The 14,078-nt window shown below is 39.1% G+C and overlaps 1 protein-coding gene across 2 annotated transcripts in view; it reads left to right on the top strand.

Moving 5' to 3' along the window:
- The window catches only part of fxr2 (FMR1 autosomal homolog 2), a 30,808-nt gene that overhangs the window by 4,927 nt on the left and 11,803 nt on the right, over positions 1–14,078 (top strand). The window contains exons 3-13 of one of the 2 annotated variants that reach the window (XM_084110074.1): positions 1,754–1,847; positions 2,823–2,894; positions 5,466–5,614; positions 6,721–6,814; positions 6,902–7,018; positions 7,715–7,885; positions 9,875–9,953; positions 10,048–10,157; positions 10,424–10,510; positions 11,906–12,125; positions 13,522–13,701. In XM_084110074.1, the coding sequence (XP_083966200.1) occupies positions 1,754–1,847; positions 2,823–2,894; positions 5,466–5,614; positions 6,721–6,814; positions 6,902–7,018; positions 7,715–7,885; positions 9,875–9,953; positions 10,048–10,157; positions 10,424–10,510; positions 11,906–12,125; positions 13,522–13,701 (1,373 nt within the window). Of the gene's footprint in view, positions 1–1,753; positions 1,848–2,822; positions 2,895–5,465; positions 5,615–6,720; positions 6,815–6,901; positions 7,019–7,714; positions 7,886–9,874; positions 9,954–10,047; positions 10,206–10,423; positions 10,511–11,905; positions 12,126–13,521; positions 13,702–14,078 lie in introns of both variants that reach the window. The other variant, XM_084110073.1, reaches the window with a different exon arrangement.

Genomic DNA, 14,078 nt, shown 5'->3' with positions numbered 1-14,078 from the left:
GTATCTCTGGGGTCTTTAAAAGTGGCTTAGCAATGGTACTGCAGGCTGGCCTGTTACCAGTTATCTTGAAATATTTATATAAAATATATAAGCGCACACTACCGTTCAAAAGTTTGGGGTCGTTACGATTTAAAAAAAATAATTATTCAGCAAGGATGTGTTAAAATGATCAAAAAGTGACAGTAAGAACATTTGTAATGTTATAAAAGATCTCAATTTGAAATAAATGCTGTTCATTTTAACTTTATTAAGCAGAACAGCTGTTTTCAACATTGATATAATAAGAAATGTTAATTGAGCAGCAAATCATCATATGATTTCTGAAGGGCCACGTGAGACTGTGGAGTAATGATGCTGAAAATTAGCTTTGATTTAAACATTTCATTTTGTACATTTCACATTGTAATCATATTTCACAATATTACTGTTTTACTGTATTTTTGATCCAATAAATGCAACCTTGCTGAGCATAAGAGGCTTCTTTCAAAAGCATTTAAAACAAGTAATAAAAACTCGTTGAGTGTTTTAGCGCAATTTTCTCACCTCATGGGATCACAACACTAAGAGATAGTAAATCTTTTCCTGGATTTTTTTTGTGCGTTCCCGAGATTAGACCTTCCTTAACATAATGCCGAAAACCCGAAGTTTCTAGGTGGTCTGGTTGAGGAGTAGATAGAAGTGCAAGATTGGTGCGCACAGACGCACAGAACAGAAATCATGAGTTAACAAGCGCAATTTCCGGGGGAAAATTGCGCTAAAAAGAACCCCGAACTTGTAATGTGTAGACATCTTAAAAAAATGAACATGGTTGTATCTATTATTTTATTGATTAAATTAATTCTAGTATGAACGTACAAGGATATTATCAATCTATTTAAATGCATGTAAGATGGGGTCTTATCTGATTTGGCACATCTCACTATCAGCTTGTTTTCTTAAACGCTTAACTGATAGATCACTTCCACTTTTCCTTCAGCCATGTGCTCTCAGCACCTGTGCTACCTCTCTCGGGCATCTGTCAGACAGCTCTTTATAGTTCTCCTCTCCCCCTCTTTCACCCCCCATGTCACCCTACTCCTCCCATCTTTATCTGTCTTTTTTCTTCTCCTCTCACTCCCCCGTTTTGGGCGGACTGAGAGCCGTAAATAGCCTGGTGAGGTATGCAGGCAGGGGAGTGTGGGACGGTAGCCCTGCCATTCTTGGGATGGTTCTGCTGACCCATGGACAACCAGGAGCGCTATCATCTCTCTAATACCACGTGCTGTGGATTTCATTCGATTTGTGTATGATGGTGTCTAACTAACCTGAGTTTAGCTGTTATGGTCAAACAGATTAAGACAGTGAGGTTTTTGAGGTAACTGAGTAAACTGCTAGTTTTCATGACACTTTTGTTTTAATTTAAGAGTGATTTATTCAAAGTTGTGAGCTTTACATGTGCATCCGAGAGCATGTGTTTTGCTCATTTCAGTAGAACCATAATAAACCCTCAAATGTCGGTGTCGACACCCCTCCTCCTCCTCACACATTTACTCACTAGAGTGATACTAAATTGACACTGACATCTGCCAGAGGAAACGTATTACATTAAACTGTGCTGTTTCTCTCTGCGTTGGGTTCGTGAGCGCAGGGTTTTTGGAGGTGGGGTGTCAAAGAAGTGAAACTAGAGTTGTACCTGTCGTTAGAAAGCTGACTGACAGCTCCCTCTGTGTGTGTGTGTGTGTGTGTGTGTGTGTGTGTGGCTTTTTTCCACAAGTTGGCAACCGGAGAGACAGCTGCCGTTCAGTGACGTGAGGTTGCCACCCCCAACCGATTACCACAAGGACATTTGTGAGGGAGATGAGGTGGAGGTAGGGATACATTCACTCCTGAAACCCCAGGAGCACTCCTCAAATCATCACCCTGAAAAAAAGCCCCCACATATGAATCATCACTGGAGAAATAGCCCTTTGAAATGCTCTGCTTACAAAACATGTATCAGACTCTCATCTTACATTTACTTTCCTTTGCCCTAAACACAGGTCATTCTTTAAAGACAACATGAAATGCCTTTACAACACATTTAACTTTAGTAATATGACGTACTTCGGAGTGAAACGCAGGAAATTATGTATAAAGGGGCTTTATTTATAATGAGATTTTATCCATGGGATTTGATTGGATGCCCATGCAGCCTTTATGTGAGCAGAAAAGTAATTTCAGAGGTGACAAAAGTTGTTATATTTTGACTATAATAATCAATTTTTTTCTTTAGAATGGTGTGTGCTAAATAATACATTTATCAGTTTGGATTTCATGTTGTCTTTAAGAGTGTTAACGTTGTTCAGTTTGATTTATACCTCTCCTGTCTTTTCATCACTATATACAAAATATTTTCACTGCAACACCTGTATAACTTAAAGGGGTCATGACATAATCAAATTTGCTTTTGACATGTAAGAGGTCTTTGAACCATTAAAACTTCATGCAAGTTTCATGGCTTATAACGTCGTCCTCATTATAAACAAAGCATTTATTCAATCAAGCTCCAAAAACGGTTAGTGGATAATGCTTTTTTTTTTTAGTACTAAGTTATTTGGTAAATCTTGCGTAAAATAAGTGTTTCTGCAAATGTATGTACATCTTAATTGCTATCATTAAATTATTTTGTAATGTATATTGGGCATCTTAATCTAGGTATTGGTGTCTTCCATTAAGAAATCAGTTGACCAAAACATGCCTTGTTCCCCCTCTCTATCACAGTCTATTCACACACACACTCACAATGTCCATTTTTTCAGTGCTTTCCTTACACACACTCACCTGAGCTGGTCTTTCTCCTGCAGGTTTACTCCAGAGCCAACGAGCAGGAGCCCTGCGGCTGGTGGATGGCAAGGGTGCGGATGATGAAGGGAGAGGTAAGTCGGGCCCAGGTGAGCATGTGTTTGATCAGATGTGGGTTACTGGGTCTGCATTTCAAGGGTTCTGTCTCATTATTCACGCCTCCGAAGTTGAGTCCAAAGTGAATGTATGAATATTGATGAAGGGTGTTTTGGGTCTTTTTGGGACTTGCTGCTCCAGTAGGCCTTTAACACGCACATCTGCAGCACTGACCCAGTTACCCACAACCACTAGAGTGATCTCATTTATTGAGTCAGACTGAAGCCCCTGGTGATCTAATAGCAGATCGCCTTAAGCTCTAGAATATGTTCAGTTTGCATGAGCAAGATGAACAACCGCAAAATGTAGGTCCATTTAAAAACATCTGGAATCTTCTATATGGATCCCACTTAAGGCATCAGATTAAAGGAATGTTCTGGGTTGATCAATTAAAGATTATTTACCTATTATGCCCTTTTACAAAGTCTTGATTTTGTGATCTACTACAATAGGTTTTCATTCTTAAATGCACATTATTTTTCACATATTCTCTTCCCAGTCTGTCAGTGACGCTCTGTTTAGTTCCTGTCTCTATGAAGCCCCTCCTTCTGAAAAGCATAGTGTGCTCTGATTGGTCGGCTGTACCAGTGTGTTGTTGTGATTGGTCAAGCTCTTCGGGCGTGTTTGGGAAATGTCCCGCCTCTTACCATAATCGCGAGTTTCAACACGCTACTAACAAACTCAACCAGGCCTCATGCCTTTATTCTGCGTATGCCTTGGGCAGGAATTATTTAAATGAGGAATATTGTGACGTGTTCGTCACTGAAAGAAAACTCAAGACTACAATGGAGGCGTTTCAGGGAGTTCAGAAACAGTGACACTGATATAGAGAAGAACTCCCTCTGGAGGGACTTTGCAGACCTTTTTCATGCTCAAAAAGCAACATTACATACTAAAGAAAGTTGAATGTAAAAAAATCATAATGAGTCTTCTTTAATACTGATACACTCTACTAACACTGCTTAAACTCCTCAGAGCTTGTGTCTGCCACTGTTTATTGTCACATGTTCCTGTTCAAACCTGCCTCTGGACACACATTTTGGCTAATTAGGTTAAGGCAGCACATGGGTGACAGGTAGACTTCTCATAGTGAAGCACTGGGATCCTGTCTTCTCCCTCCTGCACACTTTACTCTTGATACTGGGGCAGTCGAATAATAGGACGAATTTAGACTTGGCTTTTGACTGCATTCTAGGTCATTGAGTGTTACGCTGATATGAGATGTGGCTGCTTATTATAGGGTTTGTTTTTGGGTTCCCCGATTATCTTCAAATCTGTTTTCTTCCTCAATGCTTTTATTGCGTTACAGGCAGTAGATATTTAAAGTTGTCTTAATGCTTCTGTCTGCACGATGGCTTCGCTCTCACTGAGCGTGTGCTGTGCTACGTTGTCGGGATAATTAATAATATAAATAATAATAAATTGTACAATAATTGATAAATAATTCTTTATTATACATTTTTAAGGCCAGATAAGTAGTTTGTTGAGGGTTGGTTTGTAAAGAAGGAATACACGCCTGCGCTCATATATATTCAAGCGCGCAATATTAGGTTGCGCAATAAAATTTAGCTGGACAATAACTTTATTCTAGAACCAATACAATCTCTGTTACTGTAATTTCCTATTATCACTGTAAAGCTGCTTTGAAACAATCTATATTGTTAAAAGCGCTATATAAATGGTGACTTGACTTGCTAACGTGTCTCATCAGAGTGACTTATGACTGTCAGTTTGAGCTAGTGGTCTAGCACAACAAACCCGTCTTTGAGCAGCTTCAGTCTGTTTGCTGTGTCTTTAAAGTGGTGAGGCTGTGAAAGAGGCCATTGTGACTTGTGCGATAAACAGTCAGCTGGTCATTACTGAAAAATAAACCCAACAGGAGCCAGAATCAAAGATGACTACCTTTATCTCGCTTATTGCATGGATAATTGCCAAATAAGTAAATAAGAGGGCATTTAAAATTGTTTTTGAGTTAAAATGATGTTATTAAATGGACAAATATGCAGCCTAACAGTATTTATACAAACATATTTGGTTCTAGAATGCCGTGTTTAAACCAATCAAAATGAGTCCACAGAGCAACAATTGGTAGAATAATACAATTTAACTTCCCTAAATGAGTAACAAGCAAAGGTTAGCATGCAGACATTATCATGTGTGTGTGTGTGTGTGTGTGTGTGTGTGTGTGTGTGTGAGTTTGTTTTCATGACAACTGAGGACATTTTTATGATAACACACCTGCAAATGAGGACACTCGGGAAAATAGGTGATATATGAGGACATTTTGGGGGTCCTCATTTTTCAAATGGCTTTAAAAACATACTAAGCAGTGTTTTTTTTTTAATGTAAAAATGCAGAATGTTTCCTGTGATGGGTAGGTTTAGGGATAGGGGCAGTGTAAGGGGATAGAATATACAGTTTGTACAGTATAAAAACCATTACGCCTATGGAATGTCCTCACAAATCACATAAACATGGCTGTGTGTGTGTGTGTGTGTGTGTGTGGTGGGCATTGTGATATCTGTTTTTATTATTTCATCCCGATTCAGTTCTATGTGATCGAGTATGCAGCCTGCGACGCCACATACAACGAAATCGTCACATCGGAAAGAATCCGGCCAGTCAATCCCAACAGCCCCTCCTCTGAAAACTCCTTCTACAAAATCCCTATTGCTGTACCCGAGGATCTCAGAGAAATGTAAGTCACATGTTCTGATGGTCCACTTTTTAATGTTTACAACTCATTATTGCAGTGGTTCTGTGGGGTCGCAGGTCTGTTCTGATGGGGTGGCACACAGCTAAGGTTGGGTAACGTTCAAATTTTAGCGATTTGGATTCTGCTTAGCGATTCCCAGTTTCGATTCCAATATGCAAAAAAAAAAAAAAAAAGTCAAACATATTATCCTGTGTGCTTTTTTGCAAAACGTTCTGTGATATTCGATTCCCAACTCTTCCTACAGCAGGGGGAATATGCTAAATGCAACTAATTACACAATCATGCATAGTTAGGGTGGAAAAATAAATGGTCTTTTTTATAACTTTTGAAATATTTATATTACACTACAGTCCAAAGGTTTGGGGTCAGTATTAAAAAAGAAAATAAATTAATACTTTTATTCAGCAAGGATGCATTCAAATGATCGTTTATATAATTGTGTATGACCATTTATTATTAACATTTATAAAAGATTTCTGTTTCAAATAAATTATGTTCTTTTGAACTTTCCATTCATCAAAGAAACCTGAAAAAAATCTGGCTATTTCCATAAAAATATGAAGAATATGAATCATTTCAACATTGATGATAATCAGAAATGTTTCTTGAGCATCAAATCATCATATTAGAATGATTTCTGGAGGATCATGTGACACTGAAGACTGGAGTAATGATGCTGAAAATACAGCTTTGATCACAGGAATATTTTAAATTGTACTATTGAACAGTTTTACTGTATTTATCATCAAATGCTGCCTTAGTGAACAGAAGAGACTTACGACCTCAAACCTTTTGAATAGTAGTGTATATCTGCACATTTTCTGTTCTCTCCACATCTATCTTGCTTCCTCTAAGCAGTATTATGGTTTAAATTTGTCAATTTATCTCAGGCTAACCAAATTAAGCCAATGTGAACAGATGGTGCGATGATGCTTAAAAGCCATGAAAAAAAAAATCTTTGAGAGAAATAAAATATGACCCAGGTTATATTAACTATATCAAGACAGACCAGTAGAACCATTGCTTTATTGATTTTGTAGTTTGGAATTTTGGAAGAATTGTTTATTTATTTATTTTGAATGTTGCAGCTGTTTAACTGAGAACATCCACAAAGACTTCAGGAAAGCAATCGGAGCCAACTGCATCTTCTACAACACCTCTACACACCAACTAATTGTCCTGGTCGGTGTTTAATGCTCATTTATTCTTGTTTCATGAGACTGAAATATGCTCTGTTGTGTCTGAAGGTGTTTGTCTGTTTCTCCACAGTCCACAAACGAGTCCACGGTGAAACGAGCATCTCTACTGAGTGACATGCACTTCCGGAGTATTCGCACCAAACTCATGCTGATGTCCCGTAATGAGGAGGCCACCAAACACTTAGAGGTTAGCAAATATGTGCGCTTTTTTTTTCTTCTTTTTTTTTACTACCATTTGTTACTCGTTTTGCATTTAAATAGGTTAGCCTGTCCTAAACAACACAATGAACATGAAGATATAATAGCCGGTTGAGATTATTGCATTCATTTGTTAATAATATCAACTTGAGCGATTAACATAAATAGTAGCTCCCCCTTGTGTCACTTGCAGGCTTGACAATGGAATTTGTAAAATGGTTTTCATTCAATTGAGTAAATATTGTAGAAAAATATTTGTATACATCTCTTTTGTGGTCATTAAATTGTATCATGTATATATTGCTATTATTTTTGGCAGCTTGATCTGTGGATATCAGTATAGGCATAAACCTATGTAAGTTGAGCAATAGTTAACTTGATTTAGTTCTTGTACAACAATGTTTTACCACAAATACCAATTCATTAAGTAAACAAACACTGAAGAGCTGCCTGTGCTTTTTTTATTCGGGTAGAGCAGATTTTTTCCCCCTGAAGTGCCACAATTTGTGGAAAGAATTCCTCTGCAGTTCAAACTTTATTCCCCTGTTGATTGTTAGTGCAGTTTTTCTTTTGATCATTAAATGCATGTTCCTGTAAAAGTGATCCTGGTCATGCTAGAATCCCCATGTGGTTTAATTAAACAGACATCCAGCTCAACATGTGTGTGTTCTTGTGTGTGCCGCAGACGAGTAAACAGCTGGCGTCTGCGTATCAGGAGGAAGTGCGGGTGCGTGAGGATCTGATGGGTTTGGCCATCGGCTCTCACGGCGCCAACATCCAGCAGGCCCGCAAAGTTCCCGGCGTCACAGCCATTGAGCTGGAAGAAGAGAGCTGCACATTCAGGATCTACGGAGAGGTCTTCATCTCTTTTTTTTTTTTTTTTTTTTAAGAGCTTTTTTTAGGGGTGTAACGATACATGCATTCATACCAGAAAAGTTCAGTACGAGTCTTTCGGTTCGGTATGCATGTATACTAAACGAATACAGTGTTGTTTGTTTTGACCCCTGCACGTTAGTTGAACGACTTCAGATTTTTTTTAAGTCAACATTTGTGATTCAAAGTCGAGTCTGATTACATCATTAATGAACAAATAAGCCTGGACCTCGAGCTGAGACTCGAACGCGTGTTTTCTTGTGCACAGCTATGGCATATTGACACAGCGCTCCTACATAACAGCTCCTTTAGTTCTTGCGTCTTAGGGTCGTTATATTTCTCACAGATTTCCGCTCGCTCTAAATCATATACAGATACAGTAGCACAGTAAAGATTACATTTATATGAATGCATTAGTGAGAAAGCGATTGGGTGTGAATTAATTCTACCTGGCAGCTTCTCTCTACTAATAGTGAAGCTGTGGGTTTTAGTTACTAAGAAATATATGCTAGAACTATTCAGTTTCTATGCTATTTTATTGATAAATCACAGGACAAAGTTGACAATACATTTCGACGCTACTGAATGTTTCTGTGTGCGCGCGATCTGCACGTGATGTGCAAGCTACTGCCCGTATGTGTGTGTGTTACAATGCAGCAGTGCATTAGTTTAGAACGGCGATTAACAAACACTCATTCGCCTGATCAAGTTTTTAGTATCCAGATGGTATAATCAAACACATCTTGTGAAGTGCTCTCGGAGAATGCATTTCTCATTTTAACTGTTGGAAATGGAGCGTGAGGGGCCGTTCAGGCATCGCGTTTTTTGCACGCTCAAGATCGTTATTTCATAATGGAAGCGATGCGGTGCGGCACCCTCTTTTTCCAGGCACGCCTCTGCCGCAAGCGCACCGCAGGTCATGTGACAAACCAACCGATCAGCTTTGGCCTTTCTGTAACAACATCGAAAGCTGATCATAGCTGTACAGGGCGGGTTTTTATTTCTCATCTCCTTATCTAGTAGTAAAGCTAATGTAAGGGCTAGAAATCAATTAATCCTTTGCTGATACTTCCTCGTCATCATGGAGAGCGCAGTTCATGGTTGCATAGCAATGACAGACGCCACGGGAGCGCAATCACTTGTGGAAAGGAGAACGTTTTTAGACGTGATATGTGAACGGCCCCTAAAAGTGGACTTCAAAGATTTATTATCCTGTTGCGCCCTGTATAGGCCATGATCAGCGACTAGTTGATGTTGTCTTGGAAAAAAGTTTTCCCTTTCTTGCAAATGAAGCTCAAGAGGAAGTAAAAATAAGACTTAATTGAGCAAAGCAACAAAGTCAAGATGACAGTCACCGGATCTGAATTTGTCTCTGGCCAGGGCACTATTCTAATCTGCTGTTTGGCAGTGACCAATGCAACTTAATTTTTTGTAAGACTCACCTCACCTGTTCCCCACAATTAAATCTCACTCCTCTCGTCTTTCTCTTTAATCGCGGAATCCTGAAGTTGATATCTTTTTAAAAATAATCTTTATTTTTATTTTATTTTTTTATTCTTGAACCTGACGTGTTTTATATTAAGCGCTTGAAACATTAAGCCTACATGGCTTGAACTAGAGTCAGATGCATGTTGTTTAATGCGATGCGTTGTCCTCAGCACAACTTGCACCTTACGTTGTACATTTCGCATAAAGGATTATCCTGACAGCAAACAAGTCTACGTTTAACTTTGCAGACTTCAGTGCACGAGTGGCAGCGTCTACGGATGAGCGTCAAATAGACGGAGCGGATTAGAATGGGAGCGCAATAATTCTAACCTTATTCTAAAGAAGTTTGCTAGCATATTTCGCATCTAAAACCTTCATTTTTGTGTACCGTTAAACCCCTAGTTCATCTTGTGCGGATTTATAAAGATGCATGTAAGGTGAGTGTCAGCAGTGTTTTTGACGGGTTTTCTCTGTCTGACTCAAGACCCCAGAGGCAGTAAAGCAGGCCAGAACTTTTCTGGAGTTTAAAGAGGATTCCTTCCCGGTTCCCAGGAATCTCGTAGGTGAGTTGGTTTTCGGGCTTCTCAGACACATTTCATTTGTGGACCGACACAAATTCTGAAAATGTTCTAACCCAATGATTCTCTTTTACAACAGGCAAGGTTATTGGCAAAAACGGCAAAATTATCCAGGAAATAGTAGACAAATCAGGTGTGGTTCGGGTCCGGATCGAAGGGGACAATGATAAAAAGCTGCCCAGGGAGGAGGTAGGCAGGCAGGGGGCTGGCAGAGACAACACTGTCAGCAGCCAAGAGGTGAATGAGCCGCCCACCTGATACAACAAATACAGCTAAATAAAACCTCAGTGAGGAAAACAACACATTATTAGTAACAAGCTGTTTATTTTCATGAAAGGGGACACGCATTGTGACATGTTTTTAACCTTAAACATCTGAAATTGCTTCTGATTTTACTAACACCACAACTGCTATTGAAAGGATCAGATTCCATAAACACTTCTTTTGTTTTTCAGGGAATGGTTCCCTTTATCTTTGTTGGAACCAAAGAGAACATCAGTAACGCCCAGGCTTTGCTCGAATACCACGTGGCCTACCTTCAGGTTAGTCACCAGTCTTAAAAACTGAGGTTTGTCCTTTTTCGCACATGCATTTCACCATAAGGGTGTTCAGCTTCTGAACTGATTGCAGTTGCTTAATGGTGTCTGGAACTCCCATGCGTTTGTTCTGTTATTGTTTATGTCGATTCATTATTTGCAACATAAAATTGCACAGATTCATTGTACCACTAAAGATGTTTTAAATTAACTTTGGTATCTTGACTGGTCAGCTGATCTCTGCTTCCATGGAAAACTCTTGGTCACCCTTAACCACGAACTGACGCTAAAAATACCCCCACTGGGGGTAGATATGGTTGGGGAGGGGGCAAAGTGTGGATTACATGCCATCTACTCCTCTCAAAATAGACATTTCCCCTCTCCGTCCCGTCCCAGCGTTACCAACGCTCAGCTGCTGTTTCAAACCGCCAGCTGTCACATTCTGATTTGACACCCGCACACGTTTACAGACATGTTGCATCTAGTGAAAACCCACTGCGATAAATGCTGTCTGTGCAGATAATCCTGCTAGCCGGATCCCATGAAAAACTGGCAATCATTTCATCAGCCTCTATTATATTATCATATATTATATTGTCAGCAATATAAATAGCATATTAAATATTTTCCCCCATTTGCTTTAAAAAAAATGAAAACCAGTATAATATATATATTATAAATATTATAATTAGGGCTGTCAAGTGATTAATTGATCCAATTACATGATGTGGCGATTAATTAATCTAATCATTATTTTTGTTATTATAAATGGCAATGTATTATATTGTCTTATATTGCATATTTTATTATATTATCAGCATATTAATAGTGTAAGAAAAAATTATGTGGGCGTCAAAGATCTCAAATGATGTTTATCACAGCATAGCAGTGGCAAGGTATGTGAAGCACCTTGGGTTCACCGGCGTCAGAATGAACCCAGAACATCCAAATCTCAAACCTTTTATCCTGTTAAAGTTTTACCACTCTTAATGTAAATGAAGTTGCTCTTGTTGCAACAGCTGTGGTCTGTATGTTAATGAAGTTGTGACACCCCATTGTCTGAGAAGGTTCTCTGTTTCCTACACCCATTCCCATTCTACACTTGATAATGACCATTTGCTCAGGATGTGATCAACCCAAATGGTGAAGAAACAATATAACTTGACTTTCTTTTATCTCTATGATAATTAAGCCATTTTGGGGATGAGCTCATTCTAAAATATAGTTTGGAGTGGAATCTGGGTCGAGGCAGACTACAATTTCTTACAATAGCTTGTATAATTTTTCCCCTTTTGCTATTAAACAATGACACCCAGTCAGATTTGTGTGTGTGTGTTCTCTAGCTCTGCATATGTAGATGAACCACGGTGCCTGACGCCTCTGTTTCTCTGTGATTGACAGGAGGTGGAGCAGTTGCGTCTGGAGCGTCTACAGATTGATGAGCAGCTCCGTCAGATTGGGGTGGGATATCGCGCAGCCCCCAGCCGCTCGGGGTCAGGGGTCGCCGGTGAGCGTGAGCGGGGATACCTCACGGACGAGAGCACTAACTCTGTGCAAACCACACGCACCTACGGAGGAAGAGGACGTGGACGCAAACCTAACAATGCGTACTCTGGCTATGGTGAGACTACAACTCCCATGATGCTCCTCTGTCTTGAACGGTCTATCCGATCCTTAAGTCCGACGTCAAGCGTCACTGTTTCCGCAGATTCCATAAGCAAACTAACGGTACTAATACACACTCGCTTTAAAACTACAGAAGAATCATGATCTTAACCTTAATCTCCATACTGAAATCCCAGATGTCCAGACAGTGATTCATCTTTAATGACTCTAACATTAATAATGTTAGTGTCCGGGACGCCTTTAGTACAGAGACTGCAGGATATACATCAGCAGTTTATAAAAGTTTACCCTAAATGTGTAACATGATTAAATGGTGCTCAAAAACGACTGTCGTTCTCACCTGAAACAAGTGGAGGCTTGTACCCGGAAACACTATCCTTAAAACATGACTACAAGCGGAAACCTGTCAATCATATCTGTATCATGTATAATAAGATGGACAACAGGGTTAAGGCACTCCTGTGTAAAAGGCATATTTGCTTTTAATTTCCTCTCAACCACTAGATGGCACAAAAACCCTCCACCGCTCTTTTCTCCACCCCTGCCTTTCACCCTTCACCTGGACGTTTGTCTGATTCTTGACACGATCGCTAGCAACAACAGTGTAGATTCTGTGGCAAGTTGATCTAATGTTAATTTTTTTTTTTTTTTTAATGTTATGAAGAGGTTATTTTGAACAAGCGTTCTCTTGGATATTACTTCAGGTGGCCTTTTACTTCATGCCAATGGGCTTTAAATGAGGGCTTTTGCACTATTTATAGGGTTTTTTAAACAAATCAAACCACTTATAATAATTTTTCACAACAAAATTTGTTGCTTCATTAATGTCCTATAAAAAACTTTATTTTCTACAGTCGTACACAGAGAATTTCATTTCAAAAGCTAACGTCTGCTTTGTGAAGATCACTTGTGCATGCGATTCCTTAACATACAATTGTTTGATTTAATTTTTTTCATTTGTAGTACTTATTACATAATAAAAAAAGATTTTAAAATTTTCAGGTCAGTAAACTAATTTAAAAAAAAAATGGAGATCAAGAATCGTTTTGGAATCAAATCGTGACGTGAGGCGCCTAAAGATTCCCACCCCTACTATTAATATAATGTATATTGTCATTTATGAATACTCAAAATCATATGCCAACTTAGTATCTTTCCTACAATATTATTGTGAAAAGCACTACAAAAAAATATATCCATCGATAACCATGACCCTATGATCCTGAAAGGCTTCAAATACAACAACCTGCTTTTCACACAATTGTCAGAAGCAAATGTAATAACGGGGTGTTTATCAGCTAAATGTGTGTAACATTTAATTTTAATCTGTTCAAAATCTCTCTGTGGCAGCCAGCTGCTCAACACTTTTATTTCTTTATTCATCCTCGCAGGAACAAACTCTGAGCTGTCGAATGCGTCAGAGACCGAAGAGATGGGGGAGCGGGAGCTCAGGCCCAAGGGGGTCGGATCCGATGATCGGGGCTCCAAGCGCGGAGGTCGAGGCCGTGGCTCCAGCGCTGGCAGGGGCCGAGGAGGACCGGGCCCCCGAAACACGAACACCATCAGCTCTGGTACATCACGCTTGTAATTAATACAGAATTAAATAAAGTCTTGGAACCTTTTATAGCGCATATCCTTTTTTGAGTTGAATAAGTTGCATAAGTTGCTCAGTTGTGACTCGTGAGTGAAATCTCTCTTTCTATTAGTAATAATAATAAATTGTCATCTAGTAAAACAACTGAAAGTATCATGAAAATTAAATTAGCAAAAGTTGTGGGAACTATCGTTTCTAGAGAAATCAATACAATTGATATTGTTCTTAAGTAAAATTGTTGATTTTTGGCGGAAACTTAATCGTTTAGATTAATCGATAAATTAGTCAGTAGATTAATCGATACAAAAATAGTGTCAGCCCTAGAGAATATATAATAGTGGCAGCCCTAGAGAA

The sequence above is a fragment of the Abramis brama genome (assembly GCF_963993115.1).
Source record: "Abramis brama genome assembly, chromosome: 3".
NCBI classification, from domain to species: domain Eukaryota; kingdom Metazoa; phylum Chordata; class Actinopteri; order Cypriniformes; family Leuciscidae; genus Abramis; species Abramis brama.
The sequence above is the reverse complement of the archived record's forward strand: the minus strand, read 5'-3'. Positions and strand labels throughout refer to the sequence as shown.